At 41.8% G+C, this 21,535-nt stretch overlaps 1 protein-coding gene across 4 annotated transcripts in view; it reads right to left on the reverse strand.

Annotated features, from left to right (window-relative positions):
* The window catches only part of GLRA2 (glycine receptor alpha 2), a 223,820-nt gene that overhangs the window by 119,139 nt on the left and 83,146 nt on the right, over positions 1-21,535 (reverse strand). For all 4 annotated transcript variants that reach the window (XM_040338681.1, XM_040338679.1, XM_040338678.1 and 1 more), the window contains 2 exons: positions 12,727-12,864; positions 1,978-2,192 (listed from right to left, as the gene is read on the reverse strand). In XM_040338681.1, coding sequence (XP_040194615.1) covers positions 1,978-2,192; positions 12,727-12,864 — 353 coding nt within the window. The remainder of the gene's footprint in view (positions 1-1,977; positions 2,193-12,726; positions 12,865-21,535) is intronic.

Consider the following 21,535-nt stretch of genomic DNA (forward strand, 5'->3'; position numbering starts at 1 on the left):
ACAGTAACTTTACTAAAGACGTGCAGCAGGAGAGTTCATAATGCAGTACACATATAACATAGTTCATCCCTAACTAACACATAATGCAGGCTGTGTAGCTCATACCTTGCCCAAGAGAAATATCTATTTAGCTCAAGTCCATCTCTGGAAAAGCAATGGTTCCAGGGAGAATCACAGCAGGGTGTCCCAGAAGGGGCCTTGTTCTCCAGGAGAACTACATGGTGCAGCAGTCCTTCCTTTGTATTCCCATGTGGAAGAGAGAACTACTGAGCAGAGGCCTCCCCCATTTTATCAGCAGCACAGGGTAATGGGCAGAGCCCAGAAAAGCCAGGAAAGTGGTGGTTTACAGTTAACCACTTTCCAACCTGGGCAGCCTGTGACTTACTACATACATAAACAGCAGTGGAGTTAACAAAGGAACCTTACAGTGCAAGTGGGGCTAAAATGCTTTCAAGTTACTAGTGCCCACATTCCAGTGCCAAAAAAGAACAATCTGATAAAACTATATGTAGCCAGAAATAAAACCATCGTAAAATATTACTAAATATGAATATTCCTTAGTTGCAAAAAGTATTAATACCTTTAAAAAGAACACTTAGATTGCATTAGTGTTCCAATTATATTATATAGTTACATAGAACATAAAAATGTCACCTGCATATTTTATGCTACTCTTGTAAATTACTAATGATTACACTTTTCATCTTTATACTATGCATTTAATAAGGCAAAAAGCACTGATCAAAGTACAAAAAAAAATCAGAGGAAACCAGTCTTCAAATGCCTGTCTTTTTGTAAAATGATGAAAGCTTCAATCTAATTGGTTCACATTGTTTTGTAAAGAAAACATATTTTTACTTTAAGGCCTGGTTCACACCTATGCATTTTTTGTGGGGCCAGAGACTTTGGGCCAGATTCAGAGAAGAGATACGACAGCGTATCTCCTGATACGCCGTCGTATCTCTGAGATACGATTGTCGTATCTATGCGACTGATTCATAGAATCAGTTACGCATAGATAACCCTAGGATCCGATAGGTGTAACTTGTGTTACACCGTCGGATCTTAGGCTGCAATTCTAGGCCGGCCGCTAGGTGGCGAGGCCATTGCGGTCGGCGTAGAATATGCAAATGACTAGTTACGGCGATTCACGAACGTCCGCGATGCCCGTCGATCTAAATTTACGTTGTTTCTGGAGCGATACGCGTCGTAAAGTTAAGGCTGCCTCCTAGGTGGTCTAAGCAATGTTAAGTATGGCCGTCGTTCCCGCGTCAAAATTTCACGTCGTTTGCGTAAGTCGTCCGTGAATGGCGCTGGACGCCATTTACTTTAACGTCAAACCAATGACGTCCTTGCGACGTCATTTAGCGCAATGCACGTCGGGTAATTTGACAGACGGAGCTTGCGCAGTACGCTCGGCGCGGGAACGCACCTAATTTAAATGGTGCCCGCCCCATTTGAATTAGGCGGGCTTGCGCCGAGCGGATTTACGTTACACCGCCGCAAGTTTACAGGTAAGTGCTTTGTGAATCAGGCATTTACGCTGTAAACCTGCGGCGGTGTAACGTAAATGGGATACGTTACGCCGCCGCTGCGCAACGTAATTCTTTCTGAATCTGGCCCTTTTTTTCTGGTTTTTGGTTCCATAGACTTCAAAGGATCAAAAAAGTGTATTGAAAAATGCAAAATGCACCCGGAATATGCAAACTGCAACCTTGCATAGGTGTGAACTAGGCTTTAAAATTCAGACTGAAAACAGATATCACTGAGGCACAGATAGGGTTGCCAACACAAAATATTTTTTTGTATAGACATCTGTCCAAAAATTCACTGATAGCTCAAACTTTTGCAAACACAAACATGACTATACAAAACAGTGGAAAGATGGCTCAATTTTTGGCAGCAGTCCTTAATAAGGAACACCTTTAATAATGATCTTGTGTATTAATTGTATAGAAAACAAAGCACTAGCCTTACCTTTGGAAGGGACGCTCTCGATCCAGAGCTTTGTGTCGTCATTGTTAGGACAGTTGTGATTCCTAAAGCCACTCTAGCAGGGGCAGCATCCATGTTGATCCAAAATGATACCCAAGACAAAATGACAATAAGCAAGCTGGGGATGTACATCTGTATCAAGTAATATCCCATTTGGCGCTCCAGGTGAAACTTAACTTCGATACATGTAAATTTTCCTGAAACAGAGGTTAACTTTATCAGTTTGGATGGAGGGCAATGTGGTTATTAAAGTAGATCCTAAACCCTAGGCACTAATTTGGGGTCGTTCACCAGAGGGGTGTTAAAAATAGGCAGTCGAGCCCCAGTTTTACTTCCCCAACCACCTCCCCTAACATAAAACAGTGCCTGGAGGGGGATGCACACATTCTGTGGGTGTGATACTTTGCTTCACAGATGCCACACATATTATACCCCTCTGTTCTGCAGGCAATACCAGGGAACGTGACCCAATCAAGTAAATGGGGCTATGCAGTGGTGCGGCTTTTCAGGGTTAAAACAGGCTGTAAGAAGGTGATATATCGCCTCCCAGCCACCCGTTTACCACCCTCTTAAAAGAAATACATTGCAAATCGTTTTTCAGAAGGGCAGCAAGATCTCCCACCGGTATAAACAAGCCCTTATACTGGTGGTAGCCAGGGCCGTCTTAATAGCATCATGGGCCCCTGGGCAAAGTAATGCTCTGGGGCCCCTAAAATGATGACAGTGAAGGTAAACAGACATCAAGTAGGTAGGAGGCAGACTGCCTCCCTTGTGTATCTATCACTCTCAGTGCCATCATGGGGCCCCCAATTTCGGGGCAGCGTGGGCTCAAGGACCAGCTGCTTTGGGGAAAGTGCAGGGGCCCCTGGGCAGTGTGCCCTCTAATTAAGACAGCCCTGGTGGTAGCCCTTGTCACCCTTCTGAAAAGCAATCCTTGGTGTATTACTTTTTTTACAGGGCAGCTAACAGGCCTCCTTACCACCTGTTTTTACTTTTAAAAGCCCGCCCATATGCAGTGCACACGTTTGAATGGTGGCTGCAGCATGGCCCCACACTTACTTGATTGGGTTTGGCAATGGTAATACCTGCCAAATTTGATGGGGGAATATTTTTTCCAGAGGCTGTGAAGCAAACATATGTATGCCCCCCCCCATCTGCTCTGTTAGGCTAAGGGGGCAATAAAACTAGAGCCCAACCTATTTTACCTCTCTCTCCCCCAAACCCCCCCCCCAGATGAATATATGAGGTTATACTTGTATATGAGGTTATATAAGAAAAAATAACTGGATGACATGCAGGGCTTGATTTACTACTGTAAGTGCAGTTGCCTCAGAGCTTAGTATATAAGGGGAAGCTCTGCTGGCTTCCATCATCCAATCATGTGCAAATGCTGTTTTTTTTTTAATTGCATGTGATCGGGTATTATTTGTAAAGTGAAGCTTTACCTCATTTACCAATCTCTGGAGCTACAGTGATTGCAGAGTGCACAGTCTAATTGCCTTTAATATTTCTACCCCTTAAGCCTGGTATACACTGTGGGGGTTATTTACTAAAAATGGAGAGTGCAAAATCTGGTTCAGCTCTGCATAGAAATCAATCAGCCTTCAGGTTTTATTGTCAAAGCTTAATTGAACAAACTGAAGTTAGAAACTGATTGGCTACCATGCACAGCTGCATCAGATACTGAGTGAACTGGTTTAAGTAAATTAACCCCAGTGAGTTTTATTTTCTTTCAACCCGTCGGGAAAACTGCTAGGGAGAATACACACGGCCGGGATACCCGGCAAAAAACTCTCTTGCCAGTTTTCCTGCCGGGAAATCCGGTCATGTGTACTAAGCTTAAGAATTTTAATGATATGAGTAAAAATATTTGAAATGGTATAAGTTTGTTATGAATGGTACCTTTAAAGTCTTTTAGATTTGCTTTGTTAGGGTTCTCACATATGAATCCCAGCTCCCACTTGATCCCAGAGGGCCTCTACATGGTATGTCTGCCCCTGACTGCACATGATTAATGATTAGATATTTTTTATGTACAATGTGTTTACTTGTGAATATCTGGTCCTAAATAGAAAATGCACATGATTCATGTAAACCACAAAAAAGGCATATAAATGTGGTAAATGCAAGTATATACTCAAGGGATGTGTGTAAAGGCAATTTTAAAAATGCAAGTTTTTTTTATTTTTCTTGAACCTCCGGGTTGAGAAAAATCAACCTCCTGAGAAGCAGCCTTTAGTGAGCCTTGGGGTGATGCACCACCATGCCAAGAAAAAGACTGCCCCATTACATCAGTCTTCAGCAGGTCTAGAGCAGGGTTAGGCAACGTTTGGGAGTTGAAGATCTACCTGGACAACATGAAAGAGATCAAAGATCACCAGGGTGCCATGCCCTTTAAAAAAATAATAATCATTTACTAGCAAGCCTCCAATAAAAAGATGGCATAAAGAAAAATCTTATAACAGTAATATTACTGTAGATATTTAAATCTAGCCTACCCCAAAATGTAGCTTCAGGGAAAAAATCGGCATTTACTTTCATTCACAATTTTGTTTCATGTCATGTCTATTTTGAATTTAATTTGTTGGGTGAGCGGAAGCCAATGGAGGGATCGACAGGGAGGAGTAGCATACACTGAGCGGTTGGTAAGGTGAATGAGCCTGACAGTAGCATTCATGATAGACTGAAGGCGGGATAGACTATGTAAAGGTAAGCCAATGAGAAGAGAGTTGCAGTAGTCGAGACAAGAGATGACCAGGGGTGGGTTGGGAGTTTTGTGGTGTCATTTGTTAGAAAGGGGTGTATTTTGGAGATGTTGCAGAGGTTGAGGCGGCAAGACTTGGACAGTGATTGGATGGTGGCCTAAAGGATAATCCTTGGCATGTGGGGATGGGCTGATAGTTGTGCCATCGAACTAGATGGAGATTCAAACACACTGCTTGACCAATGCGTCTACCTCTTTGTCCCCTGCTCCATATGTCAACCACTTGTCATATGAGGCTTCAATAAAAGGATTTTTGAAAGTGCAGCCGTCCGGAATTATTTCTTCACATTACACCGCATGACCAGGTTGTCACTGTTTGAATTAGCAGTGTGATGATATTGCAAAAAGCAGGCAGCCAGTACAGGAAAACCTCTTTCTGGCTGGGCAGTTTGATGGGGGTAAGTGAAGAGAGCACCTAAACAATTTACATATCTTTTGACAGGGAAATAAACAGTTCACATATTATTTCAACAACAAACATTTATTTATTTTTGCAGCTTTTGTCCTGTTGAGAAGATTTACCTTCATTTCCTGTACCAGAGATGCAACAGGAAGTAAGAGGAAATCTCTACAAAATGAGGGGAATTCTCCTTAGATGGTTGTCATTAGAACAGAGATCTCCACTGGAAGATTTCCTCTCACCTCTTTTTCTAATGACAACAATGCTGCATACACACGATCGTTTTTCGGCATGAAAAAAAACGTAGTTTTTCAGCATGTCCAAAAAACAATGTTTTTCCAACTTCATCATTAAAAACGATGTTGCCCACACACCATCATTTTAGAAAAATTATGAACAAAGCGCGGTGACGTACAACACATACGACGGCACTCTAAAGGGGAAGTTCTATTCGCCTTTGGGCTGCTTTTAGCTGACTCCTTGTTAGTAAAAGACGATTCGCGCTTTTTTGTCTGTTACAGCGTGATGAATGTGCTAACTCCATTATGAATGGTAGTTTTACCTGAACGAGCGCTCCTGTCTCATAATTTGTTTCTGGGCATGCGCGGGTTTTTGCCCACACACGATAATTTTTTACAACCCGAAAAACAAATTTTTTTAAAACGACCTTTAAAAAATTAAGCATGTTCAAATTTTTTTTTGTAGTTTTTTAGAAGCCGAAAAACGATGTGAAGCCCACACACGATCATTATAAATTACGTTTTTCATGCCGAAAAATGATCGTGTGTACGCGGCATAACATTTGGGATTTGTCCTCAGTTTCTCTCTTGATAACAATGGTTTTCAGGACAAACAGATGGGTAACTCTACCCAGTTGGGATATGCAGACAGCAATACAAATCTGAAAGGGTTTCTAATCCCTCCCTACTTTATCTAAAGACAAATTACATACACTATAATGGATAAAGATAGCATGCCAAACTTGGAATTCTATTTTTTTTTATTTTTTTTTACTTGATTTTTTCTTTTTAAAAATTCAGCCCCATATTAAACATAAATCATTTGGTTTGTCGTGAGTCAGCAGTTCTGTATGATACATATACAAATTTACTAGAAGTAGGTCATACATCCTATTAGCAAGCGAACCCGATTACAATTAAATTGCCCCTTTGAGAATTTGCCTTTGTAGATTTTTTATTCTTTGTAAAAATACTATGCATGCAGAACCAGCAGTAACTATGTCCTGGCGATAACTACAGTCGCATTTCCAGTAACATTACTCTGCCTCTGTGTGACATATTTTTATCTTCCAAGCTTTGCAAGAAATCATAGACATGCATTAAGTCTAAACAATTTACACGCTTCCAGGACTCTAGTGGAAAATGATTAATAGTGACACCGCAATTCTTCATCTTCTCTCTGCAAACCTTTCTTATCCGTACATGTAATTTTTTTTCTTCTCCTTTTTAAATTGTGGTTGTACTTTTTCAACTAAATGTGACCCTCTTGTACTTGAGATCTACAGGATATTTTTTTTTCCTAACAGTGACAGATGCAAGTATGACACATATGGCTGATTCTGCCACGTTTCATTATAAGATTGAGCACAATGACACAACTGATGCAACTTGAATACGCTCGTGCCTATCTGGGAAATTATGGCTGCGGTTAAAACGTATTCATTTGGAAAGAATCAGAAGCCTGTCTATGCATTCATTGGATTCTCTCAACAAAAGGAATCTAATGAACTCCCATCAGTCAGAATAAAACTTTGAGGAGTCTCTGGGGGATGTTTTACTGTTGCATGATAGTGGTCCTTTTGATTTATTATGGAAGCATTTGAAAAGGACATGCAATATAAGCACCAGTGTAGTGCAGATAGATCACATAGTATATGTATGCACGGAGAGTCCCCTATCTGATTTTACAGTACACATGGGAACATTATTATGACCTTCGCTGAACACAGTAAAAAGAATAGAATGCTACAAGATATGACGCAGTGTTCTACTACTGCTCTAACAGTTCTTAAAATAACATTTATTTTTTAAAGCTGAACTTCAGTAAAACAGCTGCATACAAATGAACTTAGGCTGGATTCACCTATGCATTTTTAGTCCTTTTTAACATTTTACAGATTTGAACTACAGTCCATTTAACATGGTTTCCTATGGAACAAGTTCTGTAGTGCAAAATGCAAAAAGCACAAAAAATGCCTAGGTGTGAATCCAGCCTTACTATTATGTTCACATACACAATCAGCGCTAAGGGCCAGTTCACACCAGACGCAGTTCAGTTCTGCACTGGAAACTGACTGCATGGTGCGAACTATAGTCAACTAGAGCCACTGAAATACATGGAAAACACTGTGCATGAATTTTTAGTGCAGAAAAAATGCACACAAAACTGTACGGAACTGCGTCTGGTGTGAACTGGCCCTTAAACAAAAATCCATGCTACAAATAATACACAGTGTTGCAGAGTTCACAATTTTGCTGTGTAACTGTACTTCATTCACCGCACAAAGAATGTCCTTGAAAATGGATCCACCGCCTTTAACCTGGTAAATTATGTGCAGCTCTGCCTATGTTTTGAACTCTACATCAAATGTGCTCCTATGTCAACAGATCCCTCAAAGGAAAAATATTCAGATAGGAACACACAATTATTTCATATAGGATTGCTCTTTCCATCACTCCACCTCTGTCTTTTCAGATTTTCTCAGTGGGGAAAGGATATACACATAAAATACCACCCAATAGTATAATTATGTGTTATTAAAAAAATTTAATAAAAAATATAGCTGTGCTTATATAAGTGCACCGAGCGTTGTGATAAACAACATGCAAATATAGTAAGTACAGTAAAGTAAATCCATCTGACGCATAGGGTGCCAATATATTATAAAAGGCCAGATGCCTTGAGCTCCATTAGCGATCAATCCCCAGCTTGTCCTTACACTCAGGGTAGGTATCGTGAACCAAAGTGGTGATGTCATCTGCTGACCTTATTTTATTTTTTCCTGTGAGGTCTAGTGATGATGGCAAAAATGTGCTTCTGACCTTTATAGTTTGAGGTCCATCTCATCTGGTGAGTTAGCCTTTCTGAGGGTGGTGGTGAATAACACATTTGGTGTGGGCTTCAGAACATCACAGCGGTGCTGGGCATAATTTACTTGGTAAACCATAATGGATCCATTTATGAGGACATTTTTTGTATGATGATTGGTGAATAAAACAGGTACATAGAAAGACTATGGATTTTGCAATGTTGTACATTATGTTTAGCACATATTTATTTTTTAGTACTGGTTGTATATATGGATATAATATTATATTTATTTAATCATAGTTGCTTTTCTCTTGATAAGGGGTTATAAGAATGTTTGATTATTGGTCTGCATGGTTGTTGGGTAGGGATAAGCTCAAGGTTTAGTCCAAAATGAAGTTTGGCTGTTCGGGCAAAATCTGGTTTAGCTGAATTACTACCGCTATTATACATAACTACCTACCATTGTCAATGGTTTTTAAGGATGCAGGCAGATGCAGGCACTGCCAAGTCTCTAACACCCAATGACACCACCAGCTCAACTCAATTACTTGGCCAGGATTTTCCTCCCAACTGGCAAATCACCCCCCTTCATGTTGAGGGCATGTGGCCTGGTATGGTTCAGGAGGGTTGGCCTAGTATGGTTGACACTCACCCCCCCCCCCCTTCCTGGCAAGCCAGGCTGCATTCTTGGATCAAGGGTCTGGTATGGTATGACATTTAGCATATTGTTCCATTTGAACCATTTAAAAAATCACTAGTGCTGGCCGAGAGGATTTTTTTAAAACATTTTTTGCATTGGTACATGTTCCACAGGGCCAAGCCCACCTCCCCCTATGCTATTTTTGACACCCCTTTCCTATTAGGACAGGCAATTGGCATTTTTAGTTTGACATTTTTGGCTCCTATTTATTTCAATGGGGTTTAGGCTCAGCATCCCAACTTCTTTAAAGTTCACTGAACTCCAGCCAAATGTAACCCAGGACAGTTTGGCTCATCACTATTGCAGGGCAGCGGTTGGTAACTGACAAGGTAAAGGGGAGCTCAAAAACAGCACCTGATGTCTCAAAGGGTTGCATATAATATTTATTGTATGTAATGCTACAGAAAACTGTGAGGCCTCGTACACACGACAGAGATTCTCGGCAGAATTCACCGAGAAACTCGGTCAAAACCCGGATTCTGCCGAGAATCTCTGTCGTCTGTACAGTTTTGGCTCGATGGAGCCGCCGAGGAACTCGACGAGAAAATAGAGAACATGTTCTCTATTTTCTCGTTGTCCTCGTTCTTCTATGGGAGAAGCCGGCCCGCCGAGCTCCTCTGCGGCTTCATCCCAAAACTCGACGAGGAACTCGACGTGCCAAGCACGTCGAGTTCCTCTGTCGTGTGTACGGGGCCTCATAGTCTTGATAGAGGAAATGGTAAATGATTGTAGTGCAGGAGTGTGTGGAGACTGAAGTCATGCTGTAGGAGAAGGACAGACTAGGGACACAAAACCCCTTGAGAACACTACTATTAATGGTTCAATTACAAACCAATGCTTCCACTACTGACAGTCCAAGGGGCACACTTCAAACACCAAAGGGACACATGTGGACTTTGAACCACAGGTTAGGCACCAAGTTTGTAGAGGATACATTATCTGCTATTAAAATAATGTTGAACAAACTCTTATTTTCCCCTTTAAAAGCAAAGTGATATATTCCCTTTACAGCTGACCATTCAACCCACTAATACCTTCTCTAAGCTGCCCCACCACTTCGTTCCTCCAGGAGTCAAATTCCATGTAAGCTTCATGTCAGATATTGTAGGAAAATACAAGGGTTGGTGATGTCATCTTGCTTGGTGTTGGGGCATGGTGACTAAACTTTGAGGCCTCAAGCACTGCATCCTGGGAGGTGGTCATATGCACCACAATATCATGAAAATACTTACCTCCTGAACCTTTTTCACATCCTTAAGAAATTCAACGTTTTCAACAATGTCCCCCATTTCCCTGTTTTCTCAAGGCTGTATGTATTTCTCACAGTCTCTTCTGATATGTTTATGTTTACAAAGCCTCTGCAAAAGCTCTGCAGTAGGGTTAAAAGGTAAAAGGATTAAGTATTTTCTTGTCTATGCTTGCCAGTCAGCCACCACGTTTTTAATCACATTTATATATGATGCACATTTAAAATGCATTTGGTGGTGCTATTCTGATTGTTTCAAGTTCCATGCCATACAGTGGGTGGGTTTTCTGAGGTCTCAATACGCATATGATCGTTGTATGTTCCGGTTGGCTCTGACAACAGTCATATGGTTTAGGAGGTTTAGGAATAACATTGTCCTATGGCCTCGTACACACGACCGAGAAACTCGTCGGAAAAGACACATCGTTTTCCTCGATGAGTTCCTTGTTAGGCTAGGAACTCGACAACCTTGCTTTGCGTACACACGATCAAGACAAACGCGGTGACTTACAACACAGGGGAAGTTCGAGTCCACTGGCACAACCCTGGTGGCTGCTTTTGCTAATCTAATGTTACTGCGTGTTAAGTAAAAGTTTGTTAAGAGACGATTTGCACTTTTCAGTCTGTTACAGCGTGAAAAATGTGTTATCTCCATTACAAATGCTACTTTTACTCCGTCTCACACTTTATTCTGAGCATGCGTGGGTTTCTTAGCATACACACGCTCCATTTTCTCGAGTTTCTCGTCAAAAACCAGCCCGACGAGGAACACGACGAGGAAATTGAGACTCCCGTTGAGGAAACTTGTTCTCTTTTTTTTCTTGTCGAGTTCCTCGTCAGTTTCCTCGATGAAAAACGTACACACGGCCGTTTTCCTCTGCAAAAAAGCTCTCCCACCAAGTTTCTTGATGGATTCTGTCGAGTTTCTCGGTCGTGTGTACGAGGCCTTACCCTAGTAAGGATCCTGAATATACTTTCTAGACATACAGCTAGCCGAAACAGGGCTAATCTACAAATCAGCATATCAAATACCTTAATGAAACTATAGAAGTATGAAGAAGAAACAATATCAAGTCACATCAAATATTACCTTCAGATAAATGGTAAAATGTAAACTTAAAATATGAAGTTCTTATTAGAGATCAATGAACTGGTTTCTCTACCACTAATTAAACCCCATCCAGTGATTGTATGTTCACAGTGGGTTACCAGTTCATGCTACCCTGAACAGATCTGCCTTGTGAACTCATAAAGGGGCAATCTGTAGTATTTCAATTCTGAATTATAGAGTAGGAAGCGGTCTAAACATAGGAAGCCTAATTTTCAGTGGTTCCCCCACCAGAGACTTTCTGTCAGCAGTGCAGTAGTGTATTTAGGTTTTGTGCTGCCTTAGGCCTGACTAAACTTGTGCACCCCTAATTTAAATATGACCCACCCCTTTCTGTCAAGGCCACACCCCTTTCTGTTTAAGACCCGCCCTGAAATTTTCAAAAGGGGACTAGTTCTGTGGGCCTAGGGGGGCAATGAATTCTCTTAATTTGCATAGATTTCCTCTCACTTCCTGTTTAGCTATGGGGTAGGGAGTGAAGGGAAATCTCTGCAATGGGACAGGGATGGTAAAAAATAAACTAAAAGGGGCTATAACCCTCCCTTACTCTATCCAAAACAGAAAAAAAAGTGTTGCCTATAGTTCTACTTTAAGCACAAATTTCTGATAAATTTATGGAGAGGACTAAGAAGATATAACCATGCCAATAGTGCATCAGAAAACATATAGCACAGTGAGGAAGGTTTGTGGTCCAGGATGATAGCAGCTCCCCCCCCCCCCCCCCCCCTCCCCACAGTTGCGGAATGCCGGCCGCCCGCATACTGGAAGCAGCTTTATGAGGGCGCTAGACTAATCAGTCCAGTCCACCCCATAAGACTGCCACTACACTAACAGTCTAGCGCAAGCCTATGGAGACTCTTTCTGTGCTGCCCCCCTGCAAAGTGCTGATCTTGGGCTGGGCCTTGTTGGCCTAGGCCAGGATACAGCATTGCTGCAGTGTAAGTAGAATGTAACAAGGACTATGCTTTTTTTTTTAAGAGGGTGCAGGGAGTTGGGGTATAGAATTTGCCATACTCCATGTGATGTTGTAGCCCAAAAAAAAGTATAATTTTTATTAGGGTAATATGTGATAAGGATGTCACTATGACATCACAGACAGCAAAGAAATTAGCTTCAAATCCCCTTGCACCATCTACTTGTAATAGACTCCTTTTGGGTCCTGTTTGCACTACTGATAACAGGCTCTCCGCGTGTGAACTATTAAAGGATCCAACCTTTACTAGATCATTAAAAAAATGGGCAGATTACAAATATCTTTCTAGTCTAGTCTTTGCCTCTACTCATTTTATCTGGTGGAGCATATTTGTCAATGTTTGCTGGTCTTCACTTGCTATCCTTTATCACCCTTCATTTAGTTTTCTTCTATGTGATATACAGTGCATGTGCTATGGTTGTGAATATGATAATCAATAGTAAATATACATGCACAAAAGATAATGAACTCACAAGGAAAGTTGTTTACCTGTGTTGTAATGTTTTGTGCAATAGCCAAGCTCATTCTCCTCTTTTAGTATAAACTGCGGCAACGTTAAACCATCAGCGACTTGCACTGGGCTATTGCTCATCCATTCAAATATAAGGTCATTCATTGTGTATCCAACTAGGATAAACAAACCACAGATGATTAGATTGTAAATTGAAGCCACATCAATGTCTCATGGAAAGAAAAGCAAGCATGTTCTCTTCATTTGGAGCAGGCAAAGAACTGAACACTAAGCCAGGTCTAATTATTGCCCTTTATTTGGGAAAAAAACAGAATGATTTGCATTATGTAATGTTTTTATAAAATGCTGATTATAACACAAGATGACTGCTTTCTGTTCATTTTATTCTCTGGATGAAAAAAAAAATCACTGTCATGTTTGCTCCATAGACATTAGCATACCCTATTTTTTCATATTATCCACAGTCAATTTTTATTGTGATAATTTGTCAGAAATAATTGTTCAACCCCTGATTTTGCCTTAATTGCCCATTCAAATTTTGCATTATGGTATTACACAGTAAAATGTTTGTTTCCGCAGTGGACATCAATTTGCATACTGCAGTGCGTGCAGTGTCATCCATAATGAATGCCACCCCAACACATAGTACAGCAGCAGCTACTGTTCTGCAGCACACCGCAACACAGCTGGCATGTATTGTGGTTCACTGTGGTAAAAAAAGTGCATGTCTAAAAAATTTTGAAAAAAAAAAAAGTGCATGTCCAATTTTTTCCTTAAGGTGCACTGCCAGCTCATTTAAGAGGCTCAATGACCTGAACTCAGAAACATGTTGTCTTAATACAATGCATAATTTAAAGGTGACTGTGATTACATATAGTCAAACCCCTCTAGCACCTCATTTGTTATGTTAAGTTGTTCATTTATATCCCTGGTGCCCAGCACATTGCCTCAAGCTCTGTGCGAATCACCAGGCCTCTACGAGCATCACACTAGCAATACAGAAGATGGAGTGGCAGCAGGGTGTGCGCCCAACACTGAAAGAAAGATTGTACTGTGAGTGGAGTTATCTCCTGATCAGTACAAGTAAAGTTCCAACTTGGGGAGAAAGATTGGGAGGAGCGCAGGAGCATCTGATAGTTCAGATAGCGATCACCAATTGGGGAGATTGTTAACACTTTCACTACCTTGACCTCCATTACAAGTAGAATGGGTGGGTTAACACTTTGACTGCATGACTACCAATATTGGGGGATTGAGGGTTAACACTTTCACTGCCATGACCAACAATACAGGATGGATTAAATCTCATTGCCAATGGTGTTTCATTGCTAGGGAGGTTAACATTCACTGTCCACCATGCACCATGCAATGACCACCAGCACACCAGAATGGCATGACATTTTCACTACCATGACCACCAATACAGAGAGTTAACTTTCACTGTCATGATGACCACAAAGTGATGGAGGGTTAGGATGGGGTGGGTAACCTTCACTGCCACTGACCACCAATGCAGTTGGAACAGGTTACATTTAGTTGTCACTCTCCACCAATGTAGGGGATTGGTTACATTTCACTGCCACTGACCAAGTGTAGGCGGGTTAATACTACTGACACCAACGCTGGGGGCTATTATTGTGTCCACTGACACCAATGTTGGGAATTATTATTGTGTTCAGTGACACCAATTCATAGGGTTAATATTGCATCCACTGACACCAATATTTTTTTATTCTTTTTTATTGATTCCGCGCACACCAATGCTTGGGGTTATTTTTGCACAAACTGACACCAAGGTCTGGGGAACTATTGCATTTACTGACACCAATGTTGAGGGTTATTATTGCACTTACTGACACTAATGCTGTGGGTTATTTTTGCACTGACTGACATCAAACCTGGGGGTTATTGTACTCCAAATTGTTCAGTGTGCATTGTGGTAATGCAGCAACATGTTTGGGCATTAAGTTGCAAAAATGTGCTGGGGGCCCTCTATAACTTTCAAGTTAAAGTTTCAAGTTAAAGTCCCCAATTGATTTTTATAGTCCCAACATAATGTTCAGCAGTTTGCAGTGATGAGTAGAACATTTTGCAGTAGGTGTGGTAGAGTGTGGATCCTAACAACATATACAAAACAAGAGAGGACCAAGAAACGTTACTGTCAAAGAACCATATTATTGAGCCTCAGTTGTATAAAAGACCAACACTGAATAATTAGATAGAGTCAAAAATAGAAAAACGCAAAACCCTTTGTTAGTTCACAAATCGGGCAGAATATAATAAAATTAGCTCCACAACCTTCCATCACTTTAACAACAATATACCGATATGTCACTGCCAGTGGAAATAACAGCATTCCACTTGAGAAAAAACATTATTCTACATTCTACAATAATAAAAAAGGGTTTTGGTATTCAAAAAAACACCTAACATAATGTTAGAACTCACAATGCCCCTAAAGACATATATCTAGAATGTTATATTTATCTCTTTTGGTGATCAATAAAAATCACCCCAACTGGGAAACCTGGGCCTGCTGTACAACCAAAAATGATTCCCCTAATTAGTGAAGCCACATTCATGACATTGTGTACAGCAATAAGGTTGGGTCTTTCTGCCTGTCTTCTCCTTCTCATTCTAAGTAAAGAGGCGGGTGCTGATTCTTTCTAGCAAAACATATTTGAAATGTATGTGAAAAAGTTGTTGTCCTGGACAGTTTTTACCCTTTGTCTATGAAAAATTAAAAAAAATATTAAATGGCCAATTTCCAGTGGAAGTCAGCTAACTTTTGGGTTGTGTGAGAAAACCAGCACTCCTATAGAACACCCACAAAATATAAAAAGGGACTATATAAAGACATTGTCCCTGGTGGAGATGTAACCCATGACCTTATGGCCACAGTCATGGGCGTCCGCTGTAATATTTTCAGGGGGGGGGGCGCTTCGGCAGCGGCAATACACAGTCACATTTAACCCTGTCTTCGACCGCTAGCTGGGGTTTAAACCCCCCCCTCTAGCAGCCGAATAGGATGGATGGTGTCAGTAGGGCAGTGAGCAGTGTTAGAAGGGCAGTGGATGGTGTCAGTCGTTTTTTTATTTTAATTATTTTTTTACAAATGTATTTATTTTTACATTTTTTAACAGTCTTGTTGGGGGACTTTGGTGAAATATCAGGGGACTAAACAGACCCCTGATAGCTCACTTTTAAAAAATAGAAAGGGACTGAGTGTGAATTCTCCAGTTCCTTTCTCTGAGGCATAATAAACATAGTAAATTGGAATAAATATACTCTCTGTGTACCGAACTTTTCCTGATTTCCTCAATCTCTGTGACTGGTCCCCTGCAGCTTCTGTGAATGTTGTGACAGGCTGTGGCAGCACTAAATTATCCTCATTTTACCATACAGGGTTAATGTTCCTGTATGGTATGCAATGATGCTGAGGCTTTGGGTTGAGGAGGAGAGCAGTGCGGCTGGCTGGAACATGGAAACATAGAAGTAAAAGTAGTAATTTCCCCCCAGCAGTGCAAGGGTGGATTTTTACCTTTCCCGGAGGTGGGCTGTATTCTGTATGTGGCTTTATACTCATGACAATGTCTGGGACTTTTCAGGTTCTACATAGAAAGTATTCCACATTATTAAAAATAATAATTTTTAATAAGATATGGTGTGTGTGTGATATGCATCCATGTGGAGCCTGAAAAGTGCAGTCCACTCTGACTTCCAGGGGGGGGCAATTGACCCCCCTTGCCCTATGGAGCGGACGCCCGTGACCACAGTGCTAACCAATAATACACAGTACTAAGAAGGATATGAAAGGTGATGTGGAATAGACCACACCACACCAACCAATAAGATTTCAGAAGTGTAGTACATATTTATGCAAATGCCATTAAGAAGGAAATTCCACTGTGAGTCTGTAGTAATGGAAAGTGTTTTATGTTTGTTTCAGGCATCAGAGCTTTTGCCATAGGTGCTATATCAAGCCATGCCAATAAAACAGTAATCTGCAAATGATTCCGTTTGTTCCCTAGGCTACTGAGCCATCTCTTTTGCCCCAATTGAGAAAAAAAATACACCTTTTATGTTGATATATGGATTTGTCTTTGACTTACTATAGCTATCTTCATTGGATTATGGGAACTTTATCACCATCAAGCATAGTTTTAACCTTCCATGTTGGATACAGCGAATACAAAATATGACATGTTGTATGGTAATAAAACCATCTACTGATTATTTTGCTACAGTTATTGATAACATTTGTAGATTTGTAGACTAGGCTTTTCAAAAGTTGTTTTACATACAATATAACATTATTAAAAAATATATATTTAAAGTATTTTTTTAAATGTTCATACGCTACTAATAAATTAAAAGACTTCTCATTAGGGATGAGCTCCGTATTCGAGTCGAACTCATGTTCGACTTGAACATCATATGTTCGATCGTACGTCGAAATACGAACAAAACGGACCGTTCGCGCCAAATTCGAGTTACGTTTCACAGACCATAATTCACTGCGGCATCGCTGGCTGATGATTGGTCAACCATGCACTATGACCCGCATGCTTGGCTAATCACAGCGCACAAAAAACGGAGAGCCATAATTGCCCAAAGCCTTTGGCCAATTATGGCTCAGGGGGTTTAGTACACGCCCCACACTATAAAAGGCTGCCTGCTTGTGTAGTGTGTCGCGGCAGTTAACAGAGAACAGAGAGAGACAGAGAGAGGGTCATTTTTGCAGGTAGATAGAGCAGGCAGGCAGGCAGGCTAGTCAGTTAATGTTACAGTGTGTAGAGGATATATATACATCCCAGGTGTTGTATATATATTTATACACTGTATAGTTTAGCTAGATCAGTTCTTCCTAATTTACTGGCAGAAAGGTGATTGTACTATTTAAAGACATTATCACAGGCATACTATAGACACTCAGCTATATATATATATTTTTTTTAAGCATCATTAAAATCACTGCTCCTGATGCAGGAGCAGTGATTTTAATGATGCCTTAAAAAAATAAATAAAAAAAAAATTAAGACAGGCGCATGCGCGGAGGCGTCCAAGATGGCCGCGTAAGCTAGGAGCTCCGCTCTGCCTCAGCCCCACGCCAGCCCTAGCACCGGTTTCACGGCGGTGCCAAGACCCCGGAGGGTCGGATTAGATTGGGGAACGCTCGGTCGAGCCCCCCATGTATAGCGGAGCGGTCCGGAGGGGCCTGGAGGCGAGTTACACGGCGCTAGAGATACAGGCCGATTCCAAGATGGCGGCCGCGCCTCAGCAACAACTACCTCACGCAGGGGGAAACGCTGACCTGAGGCAAGTGATCGCTCCAGCCACTTTAAATTTCCCTCCTTTGCTGGCCCAAGGCTCTCCAGGTTCCCTAGCTCCCTCAGCAGCTGCCTTGGGCCCCCAGTCAGACTCCACACTGCTACATTACAAGGGCCAGGCACAAGGTGTAATACAGGCCTCACCAGCCTCTATGGCTGCTGGTCACTCAGAATCAGAAATACCTCAGAATGCAGGGGAGCTCTTTTTGAAGTTCTCTGAACTACTTGAACGTGGGTTAGCCCAAACAGCAGTTAACATTACTAAGGAAATACATGCTGACTTCCAGAATCTGGGCTCCAGGATGGAGATCATAGAAAATAAATTGGACATCACTATATCCAGAACCAACCAGAACACTGACCAAATACAATCACTTCAGGAACAACTAGACGTGGCCCTCACTAGAATCGACGACCTCGAAAATCGTTCCAGAAGGGACAATTTTAGGGTGAGGGGTCTCCCTGAATCCGTTACAGACATCCCCAAAGCTATCCAGGACCTCATCAAAAGCATGATCCCCGCTATTGCACCCCACAAGCTGGAGCTGGACAGGGCCCATAGGTCTCTGGGCCCCCTGAGAAAGGATGGATCTCCCAGAGATATTATAGTAAAACCCCATTACTTCTCAGTAAAGGAGGAGGTCATGAGGGCATCCCGTCAGCAACCCCGCATATCCTTTCTGGGTCAGGATATTCAAATCTTTGCTGACATTTCTGCAGCTACTATACAAAAACGCAGATCGCTGAAACCTTTATTGCTGATTTTGTCCCAAAAGGACATCAAATATTGGTGGGGATTTCCGTTTGCCTTAAAATTTGCCTTCAAGGGTAAAACTCACGCCTTTACCACGCTATCTGAAGGAGAAAAAATTTTGCTAGCCTTAAAACTGATCTCACTGGACTCAGCAATGGACACGTCAAACCTTCCACCAGGTCCTTCCAAACGATCCACCCCGGCAAGTCCTTTATCCCCCACTTGGCACACAAGCAAAAGCAGACGCACCAAAGACACCACAAAGACTTGAACTAATCATCATAGCGGTCTCGCCCGCTGTTCTGGAAATTTTCTTCCGCTTGGTGCTTTTAACGGAGGATATTATACCTGTTAGGTATAGTGTATCTGGGTTCTCTATCCGTGGCTGGGGACCCATGAAATACCCGGAAAGGGAAAGAAGGGAAAGGGGAAAGATTTTCTTTTTTTCCTGTTTTGGAGACTGTTTTGTTTTCTAGTTACATGTTCTTTGCACTGACCGTGATCCGTACATTTTACTGTTGAGCCGTGATAGTATATATTTAGAGTGTTATATGATAAGCTACTGTTTTCTTGTTGACTCTAAAGGGTTGATAGGGGCTGAGGCAGTTGCCTTGCGCCTCAGATCATACCTGGACGGGGACTATGTCGCTGTCGGGGTTTGGTCCTGTAGCCCGAGTTAAGGGCTACGTTACTGTTTTGTCTGACGAAGGTGGATGGGATCTATCTCCCCTCCATGTTCGTTGTGAAGACATACTTCATATTTTACAATGTATTATTTCTACTTTTGTTTGTTCTTTTATTTTTCTTCTTACTAACCTTTTTTCCTTGATTGCCAGTTCGTGCATGTGTCATCTTACATATAGTGTTCCAGGCCTCGGCTCCGGTCTTGTCTCGCTCTGCTGTCTCCCATGCCTCCATGTCGATGGGGTAAGTTCCAAATTGCACCCACTTTATTCCCCCAATGACCTCACCACATAACTTGACTTTGCCGAACCTGGTTAGAGTTGCCTCACACAATGTTCAGGGCTTGAATTCGCCCGTCAAGAGAAGGAAGGTGTTTCAGTCCTACCATTCCCGGAGGATGTCAGTTATCTTATTACAAGAGACACATTTTCCGACCACTTACACACCCTCCTTTCTCCATGCGCAATATCCACAATTTTTTCTGGCTAATGCCGAGGATAAAACGAGAGGGGTGGCTATCCTTTTTGCGAAATCTTGCAAATTTAACCCGCTCCTGATTCACAGAGATCCTAATGGTAGATTCTTGTTGGTTAAGGGGGAATTGGATGGACTTCTAGTGTCATTTATTTCATACTATGCTCCCAACAGAGGACAGACCGAATTTTTTAAAACTATGTTTGATACCTTAGTTCCTCTCTTGGAGGGAATGATAGTGTGTGGAGGAGACTCCAACATTGCATTCGACCTAAGCTTGGACAAATCCAGACCTATAGCTACAGCATTGACACGCCCAACCAGAGCTAGCTCACACATAGCAAAACTGATATATCAGCATAACCTGGTAGACATTTGGAGGGAACTCAATCCAAACAAAAAGGACTACTCCCACTATTCTCATCCGCATCGATCGTACTCTAGGATTGACCATATATTCATATCTGCTAGACATATTCCCATGGTCATGAAAGCTAACATAACGGACACAGCTCTATCGGACCACTCCATGGTGATTTGCTCGCTACAAACTCGAAACTCAGATTCTCACAATTCACACTGGAAATTAAACGAAACTTTACTACACGACCCTATTGTGGTTTCAGAGATTGATGGGGCCATCAGGGAATATTTTGTACTTAATAGCGTTGAGGGGACCTCGGCCGAGATATTGTGGGCAGCTCACAAAGCTACCATTCGTGGCAGGATCATACAGATAGCCTCTAAAAAAAAGAAGGAAAAGTCTGCGGAGGTGATGAAGCTTGAGAAAGACTTTTTAACCCTGCGCAGACAACATAAGAAGGATCAGACGACGGTTCAGGCCTCGCAGCTCGATGCCGCTCGACTAGCTTTAAATTTTGCTTTGACAGTTAGGGCGGAACGATCGCTAAATTGGTCCAGTGCTAGATTTTACTTATATAGGAACAAAATGAACACGATGCTAGCCACCAAGCTCTCGCCGAGGTTTCGTTCGTTCGCTCTACCCAAGATTAAGACCAGGGACGGGACAACAACCCTTAACCCCAAACGCATACTGCAAGAATTTGAAACCTTCTATACCTCCCTTTATCGAGGGTCAGGGATGGCCGGACATTCCGAGATTAATTCCTTTTTGGACCGGTTAGTGATCCCGAACCTACAGGAGAGTCATGTAGACTTGATGGAGGCACCGATCTCCATAGAAGAAACTATAGAGGTTATTAAGGGACTTAAGGATGGTTCGGCCCCTGGACCAGATGGTTTCTCAGTCCCATATTACAAGACTTTCTGCGAAACCTTGGCCCCTCACCTCACTAAATTTTTTAATTCAAAACGGGGGAGGGAGGGCGGTACCATGCACCCAAATTTAAATGAGGCGTTTATCTCAGTCATCCCCAAACCAGATAAGGACTCGGAGCTCGTTGAAAATTACAGACCTATATCACTAATCAATAACGACTTAAAAATATTGACCAAGATACTAGCCAACAGGTTAAATTCATTTATAAAAATATATATTCATAGGGATCAGGTTGGATTTGTCCCTGGTAGACAGGGCCCTGACCAGGTGAGGCGAGCAATCGA

Source organism: Rana temporaria, chromosome 2, assembly GCF_905171775.1.
Source record: "Rana temporaria chromosome 2, aRanTem1.1, whole genome shotgun sequence".
Lineage (NCBI taxonomy): Eukaryota > Metazoa > Chordata > Amphibia > Anura > Ranidae > Rana > Rana temporaria.